Below are 25254 nucleotides of genomic sequence, written 5' to 3' on the forward strand. Positions count from 1 at the left end.
GACGTAATTATGGTTTATGCAAGTAGCAATTCCTTTCACTAGTTTCTTTCGGTATTTTTTCAAGTAGAGGAAAGAAACTCTCTGCCCATCTATGTAGGGATGGGCCGTACAACCTTTGCAGAAGCTGTAACTTCTTTTTGGTTTTCCAGGGTGTCACTGTTCCCAGTGCGGTTTTGAGTGTGAAAACTTCTCTGGCCTCTCCACCTGCTCAAGCATCGGTATGGTTCTCTTCTCTTTCCATAGTTTGTTACACATCTTTTCTTCCAATGCTACAAAGGCTGGCCGGTGTTTATTTGGAATGATAGAAATATAGTTCTGACTTGTTGCTATTTTCTTAAAGCTTGATACAATAATTTTTTTCATGTACAGTAGTGAACTTGGTACTCATTGTTTTTTTTTTCTATGCATTTTTGAATTGATATTACTCTTCTGCATTTGTTCCAATTTTGTCGTTCAGTTAGATGCTTAGGGCAATGGATGTCTTCTGGAAAATTTTCCAATATAATCGGTGGATTATGAGCATAATTCTTCTATTAATCTTTAAATCTTAAGTGGAGAATAGATTTTTCAAAAACAATTCGTATTCTATCTGTCCCTGTCCATTTAATTAAAATATGATGAGTCATTTATTTATCATGAAAAAGGGTTCGAAAGAAAATGATGCATCTGTTTGAAGAACTTATTTCAGGCTAATACAACGTGAAAGAAATGCTGCTTAACCACTTCCCATTGTTAAGAGATATGACGTCTGTTTTTTTCATGAAAGTTTCTTGCATCATCTAGGCTTTCTCACCGAGTAGCTACTGAAAAAGTAGTTAGTTACTCACAACATTAGATGTATCAATTCGTACAACTTGTTGCTTGTTTCTGTTAGAACGAATCTTAGTTAATGCATTGAACTTCTCAGAAGAGCCAACAATTGGTGTACCTTCTCTTATAGAGTTTTCTTTCCTGTGCAATAAACTTATATTGAGTTTTTAAAAGTTTGATCTCTTTCATCTAAAGAGGATCGTTTTGAGAAAGCAATAATTTTATTGATTAGAATTCCATGTACTAGTAGTATAAACTAAGTTGCATGGATTCTTCACTTTTGGTGCTGCATCTATGTCGACACGACATGGGTGTGGGTTCCATACCGGATATGGTCAAACAACTTTGGATACATGGACCAAAATTGATAGACTAATTTGAGAAAAATACAATGATTCCTAAAATCAAAACAAACACTAGGGTGAAATCATAATTTAGCCATGTTTTTTTATCGTCAAAACATATTTGTATGAAACAGTACGCAACTAGAAGGTGCTTTAAAGTAGTGTTATCAAAGATGCGCTTGAAGTGTTGGAAGGGAGGCGCAAAACATGTTGAGTTCTTCATGTTGTTTTATGTGTGCTTCAATGTCGTCATCAATGTTCTAAGGCATACTTTTCTTTGCCAATGAACCTTTTCTGAAGAGACAACAATAAACAATTGATATTTCACTTTATCCTAATTATATTTCAATATCTATGTTTGTATATTTGACATTCATGATTATAAACTATTAGTGTTCAACTATAACATATATATTTGTACTTCTGTTCTCCCTTTGGCCTTTTTCCATTAAAGCTCACACTTTATTTGCGCTTAAAGCCTCAACATACCTTAGAACTTTTTTGCTCTTTTTGCTTTTGATAACATTGCTTTAAAGATATTTACATGTCAACATCATTGCTGAATGTGCAATGAACTCAAAAAGTCTATCATGGCTTCTCTATTTCATTTGCCATAGCCATGTTACACCAAAAAATATTAGGAGATGCATTTGTACTGAATATTAAATACGTACTCAGTCTTGCTCCTCAAAGATTCGTGCATTCTTTTCCTCTCATATAGCCCATCATTATTTATGCATTTTTTTTTGAAACTGGTAAGATTGTATTCTTTAGCATTAAGGGCATGCTGGTCTCCACCAAAAAGTGTTGGTTACAACCTTCCTATCAAATCTACAATCTGGTCTGTATATACTATACACAACTGTTTACACCAAAAAAGTAAGGATACTATACAATTCCATTTGACCTTGTGAATGGAATTGGATCTATTTTCAAAACATCTACCATTCCTTTCCTTCCAATCTGACTGAATCCATACTTTGATTTGTAAACCAGAATTTTGTAACTCAAATCACGAAGGATCCAACCTCTAGCTCAGAAGGACCCCACACATATATTGGACACCCGAACCCGAGTTCAAGCAACTCAGGTAAATTAACTAAAAATAGGAAGTTAACTTCAAATGTATGAAATATTTTCCACCCCTTCAAAAGCTTTTCTATTCCTTACCAAAAAAGGTCCCCGTTCCTCTCCTTCCAAAGAATCCATACGGGAGCAAATATATCTGCATTCCATGTCCTGCATTTCCTCTCCTCCTTCTAGTGGCCCATCTGTTTAGCATCTATGTTCCTGACATTCACATTGTGCACCTGTATGCCTAATCAGCTCAAAACTTTACACAACTAGGTAGCAGCTTGACAATGCAGTGTGAACTGGTGAATGTCTTCTCTCGAGCGTCTCCACATGATATTCATCTCCTTCATTTGGGTTGTTCTTTAGTTTCAGTTTCTTTATAGCTTATTATAATACCCCATGATATCTAAATTATGTGATTTAAATATTATTACTTTTGTACCATGAGAAGGGTCACAAATATTTTCTAAGAAGTGGCTCGTTTGTCGTCCTTTTAATTTTTTTTTCTTGAGAAGGTTAACTGGTATTATAAACAAAAGGAGTACAACAATAGTGTGCTCCTACGCAGTTACATCAAAAGTATGAAGGGACAGCCAAAACAAAAACTAAATCACCTATTACCCTTATAAACTATCTAAAAATAGGGTAACATCCCCTATATCCTTAGGTACAATGTGGATACACCGAAAGTAAAAGCTTGCTAAAAAGTTTATCTTTCTGTAATATTGTGATTATATTCTTCCAACCATTCACGTTTGAAGAAAAACTGAAGCCTAAAGACAAATATTCTCGCGTAGGTACAAAAGACATATGCTCTTATCTTGTTTTATAGTATTGCAGTCAATGATATGCATCCTACCACCTTATGAAAGAGAATGATATGCATCCTACATCTTACTATTTATGGTTTAAGTGACTCTCAAGTCTAACAAGTATTTTTCCCTTTTGCACTTTTGAGAATAGACAAACGTTTCAAGGAAATATAATGCCTTTGTCTTTTTATATCATGAAGATGTGCGTCGTACAATTCATTGCTGAAGACTCTAAAACTTATGTAAAAAGTTCATGTTTTTTGGAAAATTGATATATTTATTACTGTGATGTTCGGGTAAGCTCCAAGGCTAGTATAGATGGAAAGAGTTATATGGTTTGGAGTATGGGAATGTATTAAGAGACAATCCCCAGGGAGGAACATTAACTTCTCAAATGTTTTGTGAGAAGGTGTAGCATGTATATGTTGCTTCTTATGATGCTAATTGCTTGAATTGACCCATTTTTTTCTGGTTGAAACTGGTTTTAACGATTCCTCACCGACCATTCAAAACCTCAAATACACAAATATTTTAGCTCTAGGATCTCTAGCCCTCTTTCCCTTTCTCACCATGGCTCTTTAATGCAACTGTTAGATTGTCTTCAAAGACACCATTATTCACCTTTTCATATTAACACAATACACTTTATTTTCTTGATTTGGCGGTAAAGTTCGAGACCCGTTCTTCTTAAATTTATAGGGTTCCTTTTGCTTACCTTGCATTATTAATATAGAGAACTACTTGATTTTTTGCTTTCCTGGTTTTTGTAACATCTTCTACCTAGGTTGCTCGGACAAGCGGTGGGTGTCTGAAAAGGGTGTGAATTTAGAGGTCGAATTTTTGATGATCTAAATTTAAGATTTGGGTTGTCAATTTAGGTAGTGATATGGGTGCAGGGATTCGACTTAAAGTAATTCAAGCATCTAATATGGAGCTTATATTTAAATTATGCAACATTATGTGGAAACTAACAAGGTATTACAACAAAAACATACCCAAGGGAGGGTAGGATGTACGCAGATCCTACCCCTATCTTTGAAAACTAACATTGTATTCTGAGGAGAACCCCAGAAGGAGATATAGGGAGAAGGACTGAGATAACTATTTCTATATGCTAGGTATTCCATTTTCTTCCATTTCACGTTTAGCTTTTATCCTGATTTTCTCAGTCAATTTCAGTAGAAGTACCCAAAATCAGTTGACCAGATCCGGTTCTGATCCCATACTCACACCCACGTTGTGTTGATGGGGGTGCAACACCGAAAGTGAAGAGTGTTAGCTACTCAGTCTTCTAGTTTTCTACTTCTCAAAGTTTTGCGGGAAGGTGTAGCATGTGTATATTGATTATTATGATGCTAATTCCTCAAACTGAGTGTGTTATCAAAGGCGTGCTTTAAGCGCGCTTAAGCCCTGAAGCGAGACTCAAAACGTGTTGAGTACTTCGCCGCGCTTTATGTGCGCTTCGGTGTTGTCATCAGGGTTCTAAGGCAAAATTTCCTCGCCAATGAGCCTCTTATGAAGAAGTGACACTAAATAATTGATATTTTACTTTATTTTTTTTCAATTTCTTTGGTCATATATTTGTCATTCATATTTATAATTATTAGTCTAGGCTAAACATATGATATTTGTATTATTTTCTCCCTTTGCGCCTTTTTTCATTAAAGCCCACACTTTATTTGCGCTTTGTGCTTAAAGCCCCATGGACCTTAGAGCTTTTTTGCGCTTTTCGCTTTTGATAACACTGAAACTGACCATCTAAACCCCCAACACAAATATTTTCCTCTAGGATCTCTTTTCCTCTTTCCCTTGCTCAATATAGCTCTATGACACAACTGTTGAATTCCTTGAAAACACTATCATTTAACTTTCTAACATTTCTGTTGTTCACTCAATGCAGTTTACTTTCTTGTTTCATTAGTAGGCAGCAAGTTTAAGACCCATTCTCTCCAAGTTTGCAGGGTTCCTTTGCTTACCAATGTATAGAACTAATTGATAGTTTGCTTTCCAGGTGGCTGTAACATCTTTAGCACAGCAAGCTGCTAGTGTTCAGGATCAATCTGATGAAGTAGCATCACAGGACAGTAGCTCTGAAATAGTTGTTAGAACCCCACCTCCTAAAAGTAGTGCAGTTGCTACTTCTGCTCCCACAACGCCTGCTGGGAGTCATGCAACCCAGGGTACGAACCATGCTTCTACTCAAAAGATTCTGATACATCAACGAGTTTGTTTATTTGTCTGCTGAACTTCTGGATGTGTTTTTTTGGAATATGCAGGTGCTGCTGCTTTATCTCCAACTAGTATGTCAAATGCAATAAAAGAAGACGATCTGACAAGTTTTCCAGCTCGAAAGCCTTCCCCTGCCCTTAGTGAAACTGCTTTAAGAGGTGTTAGTAGAGGTGCTCTATCTAACCAACCCGTGGCTAGTATTGCACTTGGTTCTACTGGTTCAGTTACTGGCAATGGAGGTCTAGGAGCTATTCCATCTGCTTCTGAAGTTACAAAGAGAAATATCTTAGTTTCAGAGGAGAGGCTTGGAAGTAGCAGCATGGGACAGCCTTTGGTATCCCCACTGGCTAACAGAATGATGATGTCACAAGCAGCTAAGGCTACAGATGGAATTGGTGTTGCTGATGGGGCAAATCTCGGTGATGCTACGGTCATGACTGGTAGAGTATTCTCTCCTTCTGTTGGTCCTGGTATGCAGTGGAGGCCTGGTAGTTCCTTTCAGAATCAAAATGAAGCGGTATGTTTCTATTTTATCATTTATGCGAGCTCTGTGATCACCACTTCAATTTGTACCTGATTATGTGCTATCACATTCTGTAAGTTCAAAATAAAATTAATTAGCCTCTCAAATATGTTTTTAAATGCTGACATATGCTTAAAAACTGTTCAAACCTGACTATCTTCTTTACTAGTTGAAAAATGCTTTCATTCTATATCTTTATTCTTATGCAATTGAAATACTTGTATTTTAAAACTATGAGCGCCTCATCCATGTTGAAATATAATTCTTTTTGCCTAAATTGATGCGGGGTGCTGCAGCCTGTCACGAAGACAATCTGTCTCAATATATGCACTGCTTTAAGAATTCAGAAGGATATTTGTTTCCTTTTTGTTTTGATAACATACTTTGGGGTGTGTGTGCTATTACTGTGATTTAATCTTTTCCTTGGGTTTCTACCTTTTTTTCCTAGACTATATTATGTATTCAACTGCTTCAATAGGTATTGTTCAATGTCAATTTGTTTCTTGGGATTTCAGGGACAATTCCGTGGAAGAACTGAAATTGCACCTGACCAGAGGGAGAAGTTTTTGCAAAAATTTCAGCAAGTACAGCAAGGTCAGGGTAATCTTCTTGGCGTACCTCCATTTAGTGGTGGAAACCTTAAGCAGTTCTCGTCCCAGCAACAGAATCCACTTTTGCCACAGGTGTTTTTAATGGTTTTGCATGATATTTGAGTTAGTTGGATTGCCTTGTTTCCCTTAATTACATGATCTTTTGTTACTACAATGCCATATTTTTCTTAAAACTTTTAGCACACCCTTTTTTCACTGTGCACCTCTGTCGTCGACTCCCTTGTTCTTTTTGTGAACTTTTTCTTTGTTAAGGGTCGGTACTTTTAATTAATATAATGATGTCTGAATCTGAATGCATATTAGTAAGATGGATGTGTTTGGATTGCTGGACGCTTGGTTTTTATGTGCTCTTACCTGATTCTATTGTTTCAGTTCAATTCTCAAAGCTCCTCTGTCACTCCTCAACTTGGACTTGGAGTTGGGGCCCAAGCTGTTGGTATTAACAACATTGCCTCATCTGCATCTTTGCAGCAACAACCAGGTTTGAGTGCACAACTTTTGGCGTCAATTTCTGTCATATGATTGCCTTCTGTATTGAGCCCGTTTGGTCTGGGCTGAGTTGTAACAAAATTTAATTTCTGAGGCTTGTCGTGTTGTTGGTTTTATTCGTTTCCTGCTTCTTTATAAAAAACAAGAGGTCTTCCCTTTTTTATATGTGTAAATTTAAATTGATTTATTCTTTAATTGGTTTTAGATAAGTAATCTTTTATCTTGTATTTGCTTTGGTCGTCTCAAAGATGATGAAAGTCATGCAGGAAGTCCATCTTTGTACCTACTGTTTCTTTTTCTCTGCCTTCCATTTTGAATTCTTTATTTTGTTCTTTTCTTCTTCCAGTTTGATATTTGCTGTCATCTTTTCCTACCTTCTTTATAATAAGAAAACACACTAGTATTAGTTTATCAAGTAACAATTTTTCTTTTTATAAACCTCTTAATATGTTTCTTGGAGAAAGGGAAGTGAGCGATGATAGTAACATGGAGAATACATGTGAAGATTGCTTTTAGTCTGATTTTCTTGAAGGTTCTTATTTATAGAGATTTGACACGTCTTGAGATTTTCATTATGTTGTTAGTTGCCAAGAGTGGATATATGGATATAAATAGTTGTGCCGTTACTTATTATCAATACTAGAAAATCTGTTAAAGTCGATGTATGCACATGTTCGTATGTTAAAACGCCAATGTTCACGTTGAATAAATTGCTGAAATTTAAGTGAATGAAATGTCTTTTTGAGGGATACTGATATAAACACTAGTTAATTCAAATTCCACCTGCTATTTGGATCGAGACATGAAGTTCTCAAGATAAACACCAGTTGATCTTCATATCATCAAAGCAACTTGCGCGATGTGTAGTGGATTAGATAACATTGCTACCTCCACCTTACCTATTGGCTGACAATGCCACCAGATCTTGCACTGAGATGATTGATTTGCTTATTTTCTTTAACTTTTTTCTCTGGTTCTTAAATCCCGGTCCAATGATTTTTGTTGTTTCTGGGTGGGAGGGGAAGGGGTGGTTGGTGGGAGGGGAAGGGGTGGTTGGTGAGCTGGGGAAGTTGGGTAGGAGAAAGGAGATGGAAAAGATGGTCTCTAGGGAAACATTTATTGTCACTGAGGCGATGGGAATGCTAGGGCTTGCATTTGCTAGTTACTTGTGTGTGTGTTTCTTTTTAAAAAATATATAATGTTAGTTACTTGAGTTTGTCTCTAGGAAGATATTTGATGTCTCTTTGAAGATGGGAATGCTAGGGCTTGCATTTGCTAGTTACTTGAGATGGTGTACTTTAATAAGATAATATTAGTTGCCCTCCGTTTCAATTTGTTTGATATACTTCCTTTTTTAGTCTGTTTAGAAAAGGACTCTTTACCTTTTTGTTTGACATACTTCCATTTTCGTCCGTTTAAAAAAGAACGACTCTTTCCTTTTTTAGCAGCTTTTTAATTCCAACTTTCCACATTACATGTTTAAGACCACAAGAGTAAAGGACATTTTGGTACGTTTGACATACATTTAATCTAAGACCACAAGATGCAAAAGTCTTCTTTATTTTCCTTAACTACGTGCCAAGTCAAATTAGGCCAAACAAATCGAAGTGGATGGAATATTAGATTTGTTGTCCAATTCTTTTGCTTTGCCAGTTAGGAGAATAATATAATTGTTACTTTTGGATGAAGTAGGAGAGGTGGACTGTAATTTCTTCACCATCAATTGACTGATTGACAGTTGCAGAGCCCTAGGAATGGGACTGTGTGGAGGGAGGAGATGATCGAAGTGGTCTATTTTCTTGAAAATTGTAGTTGGAGTGGAGTGAGGTTACTAATAAAAGGAAATCGCTTAACTTGTAATGGTGATATCTGTACCTAATGGACAACTGAAAATAATCAAAGAAAAAGTTGCATCTTCTGTGGCATTTGAAGCAAAAGATAGTTCTATAATGTTCTTTGATACATGATTCATGAACGCTTAAAATGCTTTTATAAATACACTATACAATGGTCGCAGATGTAGGCCACTCAAAAGCTGAAGAGTTGCAGCAACAACAGATTTTGCCTGAGGATTCTTCTGCCGATCCTTCTGTGAATGCTGGGCTCGGGAAAAATCTTTTGAATGAGGATGATATGAAGGCTTCATATGGATTAGATACCCCAGTGAGTTTAATATCCTTCACTGATCTGGCTTCCAATATTAAATTGATTAACTTTATGATAGAGTGAGATGGATATTTAATTTAGTTGATGGACATGTTAATTCCCAACTTACGGTATTTTTAATATCGTTTCAGATAATGTTTTATTAGTGATTTAGAATAACATATCTTGGAGCCCTATTATTCACTTTACTTGAGAGAGTGTGGTTGTCTAATATATTAATTGTAAAAGGATCAAATATACGTCTATACTATCAGAACTAATTCAAATATACCCTCACTATTTCGGTTCAAATATATTCTCGTCATACTTCTGGTTAAAATATACCTCTCCCATTATGCTTTGACACAAATTTGTCCTTAACTTCAATGGACACATGTCAAGCTCAGAATCAAATGACCCGTCACCAATTTTATATTCCAATATTTTGAAGAAACCCACCCATTTAACCCGACCCGCCCTATTATCTTTTCTTTTCATCTTCTTCCTCTTTTCAATGCCCAAAGCTTCAAATTCTGTTCTTTCCTGATGGATTTCAGTTTTTTCTTCAATTTTTCTAAAAAAATTGGCAGCATTTACATTCAAGCACTAATAAATGAACAAAACATCAGAAATATAACAGAAACCGTAGCTATCAGCTGCTTGCAGCTTGCCATAAGAAAACAATTTGCAAACCCAGAAATATAAAATGAGCCACATCCAAAGAAGCTACATACACGTAAAATTAACTGGCGTACAAGAAAGGTACATGTACATATAATTCACACGTTCAGAACAAAGGGGGTGGGGGGTGCGGGGTGCGGGGTGCCACAACAGAAGACCTCATAGAACCTATTAAAGAAAAGAGAAAAAGAAGATGAAAAGTAAAGGAACTAGGTCGGATTGGGTTTAATAATTAGTTTTTTTTTTTAAAAATTTGGTATTTCAAATTGGGGGCGGGTCATTTCATTCTGAACTTGGCATTTGTCCCTCCCTTAAAGTTAAATTTGTGCCAAAGTATAATGGGAGGGGTAGATTTGAACCTAAAGTTGAACACGGAAGGTATATTTGGATTGGAAGTATAAATGAAGGATATATTTAGACTATTTCTGATAGTACAGTGATATATTTGACCCTTCTCTATATATTAATTGTCTATTACTCAAGTTTGACTGAGCAGCTTCAGTAAAATTTGAAGTTCTGGAAGTGGTATATTTTGGAATTAATAGGCAAAAGTAGTTTATTGCTGAATGAGTTAGTAGAACTTTTTTATTTTTTTGAGACATGCAATAGTTGTATTCAGTAAAATCCAGGGTTGGGAGGAAGCTAGTATACAAGCAAAAAACAGAGATAGATGAAGTGCTTGTATCTGCTTGGACAATTTGGAACGAGAGGAACACTAGATGTTTTGATAGCATAGAGAGTAGTATGCAAAAGATTAAGCTGCACTGCCTTTTGTTACTATGTTTTCGGTGTAACCAAACATATTCAAATGACACTATCTCCATAATTGATGTTCTAGAATCAATTTGGGTAGGAGTTAGCAGGATTTTGAAGTAACTTTGTAAATATAGTTTTCAGCACAACCTAAGTACTGTTTGTGGGAATTATATGAAATTACCAATTTCCAAAAAAAAAAAGAAGCTTAGCCACCCCAGAAAAGGTGCTAAGTTGGAAACTTTACAAGCATCAAAAGAGTGCTCCCCAGAACCCTATACACATTGTTTAAACCAAAAAAGGACAAGCTAAGACAATTCATTCTAAGTTTCTAGATAGAACTGTTGGGGCTTTAAAATGTTAACCATTTCTTTCTTTTTACACTGTCCACCAAATGCACGTAGGAATGATCTTCCACCAGTCGTCCTCCCCACCTCTATTTTCAATACTCCACCAATTGTTCAGCAGTGTCAAGATAGAACTAGGTTACCCAAATTATTCCCAAAATAGTGAAATACGAAAAAACATGTGTCACAGATTGATAGCTGTCCTGCACTGTATTAAGTCTTCATTGTTTTCACCCTCTTGTTCACACAAAAGACATCTTGAACAAATCTGAAGATCTCTTCTTTGTAGCTTATCTACAGTTAGGTAAGCTGTCCTAATTGGCAACAAGACAAAAAATGACACCTTCAGAGGGATTTACTTTCCAGACTTGTTTCCAAGGCCATTTGTCCTTTACAGGACCTCTTTGCTTCAACTGCCAATACACTGACTTTACTGAGAAGGTCCATTTACTGTTTCGTTTCCATCTGAGTCTGTCTAGATTCAGTGCGTCCGCCAAAAGTTCCCAATATTGGACTTAGTGTGACGAAACCCTCTACTTCCCAGTCATTAAGAGCTCTCTAAAGATTATATTCCACCCTAGTTGACTCCACATTTGCTTGATCATTTCATGCTGTTGGAGACTTCTAGGATAAAAAATTGGAAACATAGACTTCAGATTGCTCCACCAATCCAGTGATCAGCTCAAAATCAGTTTTTCCTCCATGTCCCACAATAATCTACACATTTCCAGTAATTTTGCCATTGGTTATGATGGTTCTCCCCACACTACTACAATAGGGACTGTTAACATTATTTGTGGTTCACAGGTTCAGGCGTTCAGCATTCCATATTTCTGGGATATGAATTTCCTCCACATTGCACTGTCCTCATTATTGAACCTCCAATGCCATTTTTGTAGCAGACTTCTATTATGCAGACTCAGGTTCTTTATGCCCAAACCACCATGTTTCTTGGTCAAGGTTATCACCTCCTATTTAACTAGATTATTGCTTTTCTTCTCTTTGTTGCCTTGCCAAAGAAAGTCTCTTCTCAATCTGTCATTTTTCTTGATCCCTTTGAGTAATTGAAAGAGACATTTTGTAAGTAGGAAGAACATCTAAAACTGAATTAACGAGAGTTAATCCCCAACCTAGAGAAAGATACTGGGATTTCCACCTTGACAAATTTTTGTCACACCTTTATGTAACCTCATTCCAGATTTCGACAGAACAGTTTTTAGCCTCCAAAGGCATCCCCAAATAAATTGTAGGTAGAGCTCCCACCTGACAGCCAATGGTACCTGCCGGAGATAGCAAATCTGGATCATTGATCTAATAAAGAAGGCTTTTTTGCCGGTTAACATGTAAACCTGTCAAAACTTCAAAAATAGTTAGGATGGCTCCGAGATGTTTGATACGTACCACATCAGCTACACAAAATACTAGAGTCATTGGCCATACAAAATATGAGATATTTCCACTCCTTCAATGACACTTGGTGTCAAGATCCAAAGCCTTTGATCCAACCATTCCAACCTTAATCATATGATGATCACTTGTCTAAGACCCCTTTGAGACTGAAAAATACCTTTAGGCCCACCACTAAAATTCAGTGTTATCAAAGGCGAAAAGCGCAAAAAAGCTCTTAAGGTCTGTGGGGGCTTTATACGCAAAGCGCAAATCAAGCGTGGCTTTAATGAAAAAAGGCGCAAAGGGAGAAAAAAATACAAATATATTTGTTTAGTCCAAGACTAAAAATTATAAACATGAATGACACCTTTATGACCAAAGAAATTGAAAAAAATTATGATAAAGTGAAATATTAGTTGTTTAGTGTCACTTCTTCGTATGAGGCTCATAAGCAGTGAAAAGTTTGTCTTAGAGCGGACATAAAGCACGCCTTTGATGACACTGCCATTAATCAGCACTGAGAATTTGACATTAGAAATGCAAAATCTTATCCAGTTTACCCATTTGTTACCAGAACCCGTTGCCTTTTAAGGTTTTTCAGCAAGCACTTCCAATTGACATCTAGTAGAACTGTTTGGCTCCATGGGTCCGTCGTCTTTTGGATGGTTGTGAAAGGATAATTCATGGTGAAAAGGTCATTGTTAGTAGCCAAAAGTACAATTTAGGTGGTTGGGTGTTCCCTAACAGATGAATAAGCTTCTTTTGTCAGGGTGGATGAGGGAATGAAAGTAGGAATATGATTGAGGATTTAGAATAGGGAGTTCAAGTGATTGATAGGAAGTTGAGGATTCTGATCTCTCTCTCTCTCTCCTTTTTCTCCTCAATGTGTTAGGCTTGAGATTAGGCAAGCAATGTGGGCATGGTAAAGGATATGGTTAATGACATGAGATTGATAAGCAATTAGGTGCTAGGATGAAGTATGTCTCGGATTTGATGCTACTTAGGTTGTTTTAAAGAGCACCGACATTGATGCACCCATTACGGTCTTGTTTATTTTTTTACTTTTTTCTTCTTTCTGTAGGCCAAATAGTAGTCTGTTAGTCACTTGTAAAAGATTCTTAGATGCAGGGAGGGGTCGCTGAAGCATCCCCTAGGCCTAGGGATACAGATCTATCTCCTGGGCAACCTTTGCAATCCAGTCAGTCATCTGGAAGTCTTGGAGTTATTGGTCGAAGGAGTGTTGCTGACCTCGGAGCAATTGGTGATAGCCTGAGTGTGACCTCTGCAAATTCTTCAGGAATGCATGACCAGATATACAACTTGCAGATGCTTGAATCTGCCTTTCACAAACTTCCTCTGGCCAAAGATTCTGAACGAGCAAAGAGCTACACACCGGTAAACTTCAATACTTCATACACTGTGCAACTTGATAAATAAATTGATATGAATTAATCTTTTGCTGTTGCTTCAGAGGCACCCTGCAGTTACCCCTTCAAGCTATCCCCAAGTACAGGCTCCCATTGTCAACAATCCTGGCTTCTGGGAAAGACTTGGAGCTGATAACTATGGCACAGACACTCTGTTCTTTGCATTTTACTACCAACAGGTGCAACTGTAATTGGCGTTGGGTTTTGATGCTCTTTTCCAATCTTAGAGATCATATTTATCTTGTTCTTTGATTACCCTCTGCAGAATACTTATCAGCAGTACCTGGCTGCGAAGGAGTTGAAGAAACAGTCTTGGAGGTATCACAGAAAGTATAACACATGGTTTCAGCGGCATGAGGAGCCAACTGTTGCCACTGATGACTTTGAACAGGGAACATATGTCTACTTTGATTTCCACATAGCCAATGATGAACAACATGGATGGTACGCCACTATTTCTTCGATTTGATTACTGTATTCCAAAATGCTTCTGTTTTGATATTCAAATGAACGACTTTTATGTGAATTAAAATAACAAGCCTATGCTACTGTCTATATTTGGTTTGTTTGTTTTAATGGAGGTAAGATGTGTTAAATATTCCATTTGGTTTACTCAAATGGAGGGAAGGCAACTTAATTTTTTTTTTGAGAAGGTAATGATTTGTATTTCTATTTCCAAAAAATCAAAACCTGCCACATGTCACAGATTCCTAATTACAGATTAAAGGGAGTATAACTGAAGATCTTCAATCCTATGACAAAAATTACAGTGATCCTATGATATTCATAACTGATTCTAGATCTTCCATATACTCCTGTTTACACCCAAAATGAAACAACACAAGACAATTCATTTATTCATCTTCTGAATAGTGTTGCTCTTGTTCTGATGACATCTAAGGTTCCTTTCTTTCCACGTTGACCACCAAATACAAGCTGGGATGATTCTCCATCTCTCCCTGTAAGGCAACTTAAATTAGAACAGGCGGCCTTTTGCTCATTTGATTCTTGATAGGGAATAGATTAAAATAAAATGAACTTAGGAGACTTTCAAGTATGGATACATTTTTTCATCTTAGACTTAAAAGTGTTTTTTTATTCCATCTCTTTCTCAAGATTGACGCTTAGTTCCCTGCCTGATAGTTGATCTTCATTTTCTTCTTCTACACATTTTTCCCCATATATTTGGGGTCCTCCCTTTTTTAAGTGGCGAACTGGCAATCAATCCAGATGATCTTTTAACCAGTAAGTTTTTGTAAGTTTCTGGTTTTTGGTTTCTTGCATCTTTGATGCATTCTTTTCTTTTACTTTGGGAACACCATTCTAAAAAACAGGGCTCTATCTGTATAATAAGATATCTTTTTGGAACTCTCATTGTAAAGGCACTCCTGACTCAGAGCTTTATTAAGGCTTATAGACTTTCTCCTTTTTGGTTAAACATTATTCTTTTCTGCTCCTAGTCACTCGCATCCATCAGCTCTTCTAGGAATGATCGCTTCTTTTATCCTAGAATAAGAATAGGATTGTATATAGTCTCCTACGTGGAAAACAAGTGTAACGTAGTGTATATAAACAGAGCTTAGTGTAATAATGTAGTCAATGCATCTTAATAATGTCTTCCGAGTCTTTATTCCTCACATGGTATCATAAGTGATTTGTGTCAGCTCCGGCGACCAAACTCTAGTCATGTTTTCTGGCAGCAGATACGTCACGCGACAGCAGACACTAGGGTTCCGGTGGATGCATGAGTTCACGCGCCGGTGCGAGTTATTCCAGCTAACTTTCGACCATTTTTCCTCCACAATGGTGTTTGGTATCTGATTCGGAGGGTATCCATCCCGATTCCACCACATTCCAACGATCTTTTTTGCCAGATTTCAGTGACTATTGCGGAGAGGCTCTTTGTTTTCCGATGTGTTTTCAAGCCGCATTCTTCTTCTACAATGGCCATCCAGTGATTTTGACCCAATCCATATTTTCTTAGAATATCCAGTGTTGTGAAAAGCGCGCTTCAAAGCGAGGTGACCCTTGTGCACTTTTTTATCTTGAGGCGAGGCAATCTGAAAAAAGCTCTCGCTTCAGATGAAGAAGCGAGAAGCGACCCTAAGGCGAAAGCGCAATAAAGCGCGCTTTTTATAAAAAAAAAAGCGACAATTATGGGTTTTTTTAAAAAAACTAGGTTTTTTTTAAAAAATAATCTGAAATATAACCTTCTCTCTCCTCACGACTCTTCTTTCACGACTCTTTCCCTTCTTTTTCTCCTCGCGACTCTTCTTTCACAATACTTCTTTTCCTTCTTTCTCTCCTGACGATCTCGACTGAGGCTGTCTCTCTCTTCAACCTCGACCGCGCTGCAGGTAACTTTTTGTTCATCTCTTTTTAGTTAATGTTTATTAGTTCATCTCTATGAGTTTCTTTTCTCCTGAAATATACAATCTTCACCTGTGCTTCATCTCTTCATCTCTCTGAGTTTCGACTACTCTAGTTTTTTCTTCTTCTTCTCTTCTTTCTTCATCTCTGCTGCCTGCTCTATTTTTAATTAATGACTGCTGCCTCCTGTGTTTTTTTTTTCAATTCTTTTGTTGTTTTTTTTTTTTAAAAATTTTGTAATCAGTCTAGCAGCCTTGTTGAAGAATAGGAGTTTGAATCTTTGTGATTTAATTATGTTTTTGATTTTTTGCTTTATATGTTATGACTTATGAGTATTTTTGCCTATGTAATTTCTTTCAATCTAAGACTATATTACCTCTATTTAGTTATTTAATATTTTTTTATTTTTATACTAAATGTCGCTTTTTTTAAAAAAAGCGCGAGCTTCGCTTCATGCTTCTCACTTCTGTGAAGCAAGCCCTCGTCCTTTTTTTCCGCTTCTCGCTTCCCAAAACACTGAGAATATCCTATAACCTCTTTCAGCGAGTTTTCTGGTGACTTCAGTCTCTGCTTTTTGGTTATTTGTACTTGCTTGGTGATTCTACCTAAGCGCAGCCATTTCTGATAGTTTCAACAACTTGATTTATAGATCTCATCATATTTCTCGTTTTTTCTGGTGTTGTCAGATTCAGACCAGTTAGTTAGGTTTCAGGCAACTTTCAAGACAAATTTCAGATCTTTTGCACTTTCGACAGCCTTCTCCATTGTATTTGTGATTATGTATTCTTGGTTTGATAGTTTTGGCTCCAAAAGGATGGAGTTGAAAAATCAAATCTTGCAATTTCTTCAGCAGCCTTAATGAAAGGATCATAAAATCGAATATTCCAAGTCGTATAGTGTCTATGAAGAGGTCATTTTGGAAGGTTTTGACCCAAGTGTAGTTAATAGGTTTGGACGCACTCATGAAGTATAGTATTCTCTGCCTGATCGACCACCCAACAATGCTCAATGTTGCTCATACTAACACTACAAGTAATCAACTGGTATATTGATGATTCCTTTGCTTGTCATCCATAGTCTAATACCCTTGGACCGTGGGTCATGTACTCTGGTGCATCTGATATATTTCTTGGGATAGATCAATTTCGTCAAATATTATTTATTCAGTCTCTTCCCGCTACCAGCTGTTACTGTAGCCAATGGATTCAAACAAACACAAAAGAAGCTGGATAGACTAATCCCCTATCATGTCACTCTAAACCCTATATTTATGTCCCTGATTGTCCTTTTAATCTTGTGTCTGTTAGTGATTTGACTCATGTCCTAAATTTGTCAATAGTATTTCTTGATGATTCTTTTGTTATGTAGGATCTTAGTAGGGGACAAACGACATGTGTAAGAGTTAATCACAAGGCCTCTCTCCATATCTTACCTCTTCTAATTTCCACTTCATGTCCAAAAGATGCTGCCTATTTTGTCTAGTCCATCCATATTAGATTGTGAGTTGTGTCAACCTGGGTAACACACTCGAACTAACTTTCCACAGTGTTGAGAGTCGTGTAGAATCTAATTTTCATTAGTTCATTTTGTTATTTGGGGTCCTGGTAGAGTTGGTTCAACCTTAGGGTCGTTCTGAGTTGTTTTCTATATTCAAGAGCTTTTGTGCTGAAGTACAAAATCAATTTGATGTTTCTTTTCGTACTTCTCATACTTATCCCCTCCCTCTTTCAACAATTTATGATTGACCAAGGAATTATTTATTAGAATGGGAGAATAGGGCAGCTGATTGGAATACTAGGCACCACATAGAGACTACTCACACTCTTCTCATTCAATCTCATGTTCTCTATTTCTTTTCTTTTTTTGCGATGCAGTTCTCACATCTTGCTATATAATTAATTGGATGCCCTCATCTTTCATTCAATAATCAGATTTCTTATTCAATATTGTTTCCTTGGAGCCTGTTTGGATTGACTAGAAAAAAGTAGCTTTTAAGTTATAAAAAAAAGGGTCAAAACTTAAGGGACTTTTAAGTTGAAAAAAAAAAAAGTAGGAGTCGTCCTACTTTTGGTTTGTAACTTTTCTTAAAAAACTTTGCCAAACATTTTCAAAAGCTAAAAATGACTTCCAAGTAGTTTTGACCAACTTTATGCCAGTCCAAACATGCTCTTAGTCACCTCTACACTTTCGGCCTTGCGTCTTTGGGAACGCGTGTTTTGTTCATAACTTTTGGAAAAGATAAATTATTCCTATGCTCTCAAATGTGTCTTTCTTTGTTATTATTGAGTTTAAAAAGAGCATTGTTGCTAATCACCTAAGCTGCCTGAACCTTATGTCAGTCGATGTCACATTTTTAGTTTCAACCTTTTTATATCTTCTGATTATCTTGATATCTCTAAGGTCTTACCTATACTTGCTTTTGAGAAATCTACCGTTCCTAGTGCCAGTACTCCTGACTTACCCTTGTGGTCCACGTCCAACATCAAGTCCAGATTATTCATGTCCTTCATTGGACCCCAGACCTTCTACAAACTTGTCTCCTCCTAGTCAGCTAATTGCACTTGAAAAGGCATACAGTCTGATCGCAATACTAACCCCTTTTATACCTCTTTAAGTTATCACCATCTGTAATCACCCTGTTATGCCTGTCTCATCTTTGTCCTATGTTTTATCCTTAAGTGTACAAGTGAGGCACTTTCTAAGCTAGGATAGCGAGGGGACAAGCTATGGCTGATGAGATGTATGCTTTAAATGTGAGTGCTACTAGGGAGCTTGTTCCTCTTCCTTTAGGTAAATATATTGCTGACTGTCGTCGGGTTTATGCTGTCAAAGTTGGTCCAGGCAATCAAATTGATCGTCTTAAGGCTCCCCTTGTTCCTAATGGGTATATTAAGATATATGGGCGTGATTATTGCGATACCTTATCTCCCTTGGGCTAAAATAATATTTGTGCATCTTTTCCTATCCATGACTACTGTTGACCATTGACCTCTTTATGAATTGCACATTACAAATGTTTTTCTCCATGGTGACCTTGAGAAGGATGTTTATAGAGAGCAATCACTTGGTTTTGTTGCTCGAGATGAATCTAGTAGCCTGGTATGTCGATTGCATCGATCACTCCATGGTTTGAAATAGACTGCATCGGTCACTCCATGGTTTGAAACAGACTTCTCAAGCTTGGTTTGGGAAGTTCGGCACAACAATTTAGGAGTTCGGCATGACTCGCAAGGAAGCTGGTCTCATTTTGCTCAAAATCGGAGTATTTATCCCCCCCTCCCCCCTCTCGCACCTTGATGAAGGAAAAAAAAGACATAAAGATAAGGAGAATACTTATGGGACCGTGCGATTTGGTTTTCTTGATATTTCCTCTATTTATGTAAAAATGCATACGTCAATGTGGTTTCAACTGATTTCATGACTTTGAGTTCATGTTTGTACTTGTACTCAGGTGCCAGAGGATCAAGCAGGAGTTCACATTTGAGTACAATTTTCTTGAAGATGAGCTCATTGTATAGAATTTGTTTATACCTGTAACATTTATTTTTCCATCTGCCCTATTTTCTTTTGGCTGTCTAAATTACATGGTTTGTACGGTAGTTTATATGTTTCGAAGGCGTGTCTAGTTTGATGCTTTAGACGCCTTCATTTAAAAAAACCGAGCAGAGATCAGGATTCAAATTTCATACATACCTCTCTACATGCTGTTATAGATTCGTTAGAGAAATAGAAACATTAGCTAATCTCTTGTTTGCATATTTTGGTTCAGAAGGTCGAAAGTTAGATTGATGCAAATATAGGAAGTTGCATATGAACATAGCGCCACATAAAATGGAAACATAGTGCCACTGTCTGTTTGAACGTTTCAAATACACATTAAAGGGGTCGTTTGGTAGTGTAAAAATAATGTAAAATATAGTGTACTAGTAATGCTTACATTGCTTGTATGTATTAGTTATGCTTGCATTAATTATGTATAGATATTTCTATGCATTGAAAATAGAAAATGTATTGCATTAGAAATTTTATTTGCAAAGATGCCCTTCACTATAAGATATATATATATATATATATATATATATATATATATATATATATATATATATATATATATATATATATATATATAAAGGTATTGAGGGCAGTTGAGTTTTTGATTGTGTTAATGCGTGCATTAAAAGCATTGTATTGCTAATATCTAGAAATCCATGATATTAGCAATACACACCTTAATGCATAATAGAGTTTATAACTAATGCAAGCATGAGTTGTACATAGTTTGGAAAAGAATACCAAATAAGGTACTAGTAATAAACAAGGCTAATACAAAACGGCTCTTTAGTCTCTGTGAGCATTGTTCAAATTATACACTGTCTATTATTGTCTATAGCCATTTTGTAAGCCGTTGTTGAGTGGTTGAAATATGCAGAAGCATGAACTTCACGTCACCATGATAGAGAGGGAAAAACGGTTATGATGGATTTGGGACTGATAAACAACTCAATCACAAAGTTGAAGAAAGAATAAGTGTGTTTGGTCTTATTTGTCCTTCAATTATTTTGCTTTGTGAAAGGTGATATCTTTTAACCCTTGTCCAATTTTGAAGAGAAGATAATACAACTTTGGCATTACTAACTAAGCAACTTGTGGTGCATGGATGAGTACTACTCACTTCTAACAACTTAGGGGTCATTTGATTACTTGTTAGAGTTATGCATGTATTTATATAATGGGAAACTAATAAATTAAATTAAATGTTATAATCACACTTTGATTTAATTGCGCCTTGTAGCAAATTGTTTGTCAATCAGCTCTCTCCCTCAAACTCTCGCTCGTCAGTTTCCTCTCGCTCGCTCCCTCTCGCTTTTATAGAAACACAAGTGTATAAAATGCGTTTGTGTTTGTATAAAGCGAATTTTTTTTTATATATATACATATATTTTCGTTTTCCTCTCTCCCCTGTGCGAGATATTGCTCGCCACTCTTCCAGATTTCTGTCACCACCCTTTCCTCTATCACTTGTACAAACAGAAGCAAAATGTATAAATTGTGTTTCTGTTTATATAAAGCGAGAGAAAATTGTATATATACATGCAAATACATATATCTTCATCCTATACACTTATAATTATACAATACAAATATTTTCAGCCCAATTTTCTTTTGTTTTTCTCTCTTTCTCGTTTTGTGCATACAAAAATTATACAATTGATTTGTATACAACTGCTTTCTTTTGTATATGCATAGTGAATTATGGTTTGTTTGTATATTTATTGAGAGAATTATACAACAATTTTTTTTGTATGTGTACAGCGAAATATACATATTTCTGTTTTCTATGGAACATAATTATACAAACTTTGCTATAACATACGTATAAATTTTATGTTTGCTATATGTGAAAGTTGCTCTATTATTTATGTAGGATTTAGTTATGTAGAAATTATATTACATAAATTATTACTTATTGAATATTTATTTACAAATTAATATATATATTTTTAAAAAAACCAGAAACTATAAAAAATACATGCTTATAAACAAGCCGTATCCAAAATATACAAAATGCAACCAGTCCCTCGGGGGGTGGGGAGGGATTGTAAAAACGACGAATAGCAAAAATACCCTAGGGGTCGTTTTTTTTGTTGTGGGTGGGTGGGTGGTGGGATATAATTAACTTTACTGCAAGTTATAGAAATAGACTAAGTGCCTTTTTTCAAAAAGAAGATATGTAAGTCCTTAATTTTGTAAATGAATATACATTATTGTTTAGAAATAAAATAAGTACGAAAAAAATGAAGGATAAATATGTAATTTATTATTTTAATCCATGTATAATGAATACTCTCATAACTTATTTCACCTTCTGATACGCTCAAACTTACTTCTCAAATAAGAAGTAAAGCGGTCGTATCAGGTAAAGAACCCAACTAATGAGGTTAGGATCGTTCCCACGAGGAAAATAGTTCAGACTTAACTTCAATCTATTATTACTACTATTTAGTCAATTATTTCCTTGGAAAACAAAGACAATAAAAGGGTTTTTTTTTATTTCTAAATGAATGAAAATAACTAGCTAAATTAAAAGAGACAACTAGCATATTCAAATGTTGAAATTTAATCAATTAATAAAAGTAACTAGGGTTTACGTGTTCCTCATAGGTTCCTAATTTGAGAATTCTAACTATAACAATTCTTTCCTAGTATCTTGCATGCAAAGTGATAAGTTATATATTTCTAAATCCTTGGTCCGGCATCTAGAAAATTTTACTCCGCACCTTGGTCCGGCTACGTGTATTGCTATACTAACCCTTACCTTTACCTCATATTAAGCATTGTATTCGATATTTGACTAAGTTATTACCTCGTAACAATCAATACTAGCCTATTCGATAGTATACACTTAATCTATGTTGATAATTCTTTTCCTATAATCTACCTCCTTGGTCCGGCAAGTAGCATTAAGGCGAGTTCTAACGTTGGTCATCTGTTAAAAAGACGTCTAAGCGAAAGAATATCAATACATGCAAGACACTATTCTAGAATTTTTATTTTAGTTTGATTTTATCTTTTTATTTCCCCATGGTTTTACAACCCTAGTTATGGAGTTTAGTTACCCATAGTCATAATCACAATATTCATATATATGATATAACAATTCATGCACTTACTTCGATGAGAACGAATAAAATTCAAAAATTTACTTGATTAATCGACAAAATCACCAACAATCAACTCCAGAGAAAAGTGTAATAAACCAAAGTGTAATAATCAAAATAATCTCCTCACAAAGAATCTAACATAAAAGTGTCTAATAACCAAGACAAGCAAAATGACACAAAATAAATAAAAGAGTCAAGATGTAATGACATTTCTATAGTAACATTGAAACACGACGGACCAGGTGACGGCTCATCGTGAGTACGATGGACCGTTATGTCTTACTTAAACTATGTTTATGTAGAGACCCCTGAAGGAAAGTCTTTGACAGTTATGACGGATAAGCAGGACGGACTGTTGTGATGATGACGGTCCGTCGTCGATGCCCGTCGTGGGACACTTAGAACAAGTATGAGGACCTTTAGGAGAGGGGTCTCTGACTATCATGACGGTTTGTACAGGACGGACCATCGAGGGTATGACGATCCATCATAGGTGTCCGTCAGAGGACACTTGGAAAAAGTTGGAGACCCTTAGGAACAGGGTCTCTGACAACCAGAACGGTTGTGTAGGCGGACAGTTGAGGGTATGACGGTCCGTCGTATATGTCCGTAAGAGGACACTTAGAAAAAGTGAGAGACCCTTAGGAATAGGGTCTCTGACAACTAGAAGGATTGTGCAGGACGGACCGTCGTGGGAATGACGGTCCGTCGCATGTGTCCATTGGAGGACACTTGGAGAAAATTGGACAGTGGGGTGTTAGGGATGTTGGGACGGACCCTATGACGGTCCGTCGTGGGTACGACGGTCCGTCATCGGGGTCTCGTTCTGTCATTCAGTGACAGAACTGGGGATGCCTTAATCATCCCCTATGACCCAAATGGAATTTTTTAGTGTTTAAACTACATGTCTAACCCAAATACCTAGTAAACTAGCAATGCTAAAGCACCTATTTCTAGAGTTTTAACAAGGCAATTTTGAGGATTCTCAACCTAGGTCAGACAAAATTTGTATTAAGGAATGAACCCATTAATAAGAAATAGGCTAATACTAATTGATAAACAAAAAGGCAATGTAAATGGGTAGAAATCAGAGACACATACCTGAGAATTTGAGAAAAACAAGCGAGGAAGGTACTTGGTGATCAAGAAGAGAACCACAGCAGCAGACTCCGACTAGTAAAGAGTGGATTTTAGGAATTGGGGAATTTGGAAAAATGATCAGTTGAAAGAGACGTAGGAAGTGGGAAGTTTAAAAGGGAGGGAACGGGAGAAAGAGGGAAAGAAATTGTTCAAATGAAGGGGTGGGGTTTTTTTATATGTTGAAACTTTTTAAAAGTTCCCAACCGGGTCGGGTACACTCATTAATGACGCGATGAGTCCCCAACGAAGGTTCGTTGCAATTGCCATGGTTCATTATTGGTTCCGTCGCGTGTTCCCTATTTTTGAAAATAACTGAAAGACGTACATGGCACGATGGATTCATGCGATGGTCCGTCGCGTTCGTGATGGGCCGTCGATGGGTCTGTCAGTGACTATTGCAGAATGAATTTCTGCAGAATTTCCTGGTGATGTGCCTTCAAATTTAAAACCCATTTGTAGAAAATGCTACCATTACTAGAAAGAAAAACTATAAGTATTGGGTTGCCTCCCAACAAGCGCCTGATTTAACAGTACGACACGACTGAGGACACTTGATTACTCATGCTTCATCAAGATGGTATGCCTGGATCACTTCATTTGCGTATTCAGTATGCCCAAAATAGAGTTTTATTCGTTCTCCGTTCACCTTAAACCGCACTCCCTCCTTGGTTTCTAACTCAACTGCTCCATGAAAGAATAATTGGGTAATCAAGTAAGGTCCCGTCCATTTGGACTTGATCTTGCGCGGAAGCCAACACAACCTAGAATAGTCTAAAAGCACCAAATCCCCAACCATAAACTCTTGTTTTTCACTTTTTATGTCATAATCCTTCTTCATCTTTTCTTTGGAGCTCACCACTCTGTCTCATGGACCTACAAATGTTGAAGGTCGCTTCTTCATTTTTCAACCGAAATTTCATCTGCCCCTTTTCCATATAAACTAAGGCTCTACCCGTAGCAAGAAATGGCCTCCCAAGAATAATGGGTATTCCAAAATTGACTTCACAATCAAGACTAACAAAATCTGTCGGAAATATGAATGACTCCACTTTTACTAGCACATCGTGGAGTATCCCTATAAGCCTTTTCACTGTTTGATCGGCCATCAGTAGCCACATGGAAGTGGGCTTTGGGTCACCCAAACCCAACTTCTTGTAAATCGAGAGGGGCATGAGATTTATGCTTGCCCCAAGATCACATAATGCTTTCGCAAAATGTAATGACCCGTCTGTACAAGGAATAGTGAACGCGCCCGGATCTTCTTTCTTTTGTACGAGAGATCTTGTAGCAATAGCACTACAATGTTGCATTCTATCATCACCCTCGAAAGTGACCGATCTTTTCTTTGTAACCAGATCTTTCATAAACTTCGGATAACCTGGCATTTGTTCTAGAGCTTCTACCAAAGGGACATCGATAGAAAGCTGCTTCAACATTGTTATAAAATG

General features: G+C 36.7%; 1 protein-coding gene across 2 annotated transcripts in view; it reads left to right on the forward strand.

Annotated features, from left to right (window-relative positions):
• LOC101245924 (uncharacterized) overlaps positions 1-19747 on the forward strand; it is a 31774-nt gene extending 12027 nt beyond the window's left edge. The window contains exons 8-17 of one of the 2 annotated variants that reach the window (XM_004251957.5): positions 150-218; positions 5052-5220; positions 5317-5786; positions 6308-6475; positions 6776-6884; positions 8910-9055; positions 13330-13602; positions 13679-13813; positions 13900-14078; positions 19456-19747. In XM_004251957.5, coding sequence (XP_004252005.1) covers positions 150-218; positions 5052-5220; positions 5317-5786; positions 6308-6475; positions 6776-6884; positions 8910-9055; positions 13330-13602; positions 13679-13813; positions 13900-14078; positions 19456-19522 — 1785 coding nt within the window. In that variant the 3' untranslated portion in view covers positions 19523-19747. The remainder of the gene's footprint in view (positions 1-149; positions 219-5051; positions 5221-5316; positions 5787-6307; positions 6476-6775; positions 6885-8909; positions 9056-13329; positions 13603-13678; positions 13814-13899; positions 14079-19455) is intronic. The other variant, XM_010315708.4, reaches the window with a different exon arrangement.
• The last annotated feature ends 5507 nt before the right edge of the window (positions 19748-25254 follow it).

The sequence above is a fragment of the Solanum lycopersicum genome, chromosome 12, assembly GCF_036512215.1.
Source record: "Solanum lycopersicum chromosome 12, SLM_r2.1".
NCBI lineage: Eukaryota > Viridiplantae > Streptophyta > Magnoliopsida > Solanales > Solanaceae > Solanum > Solanum lycopersicum.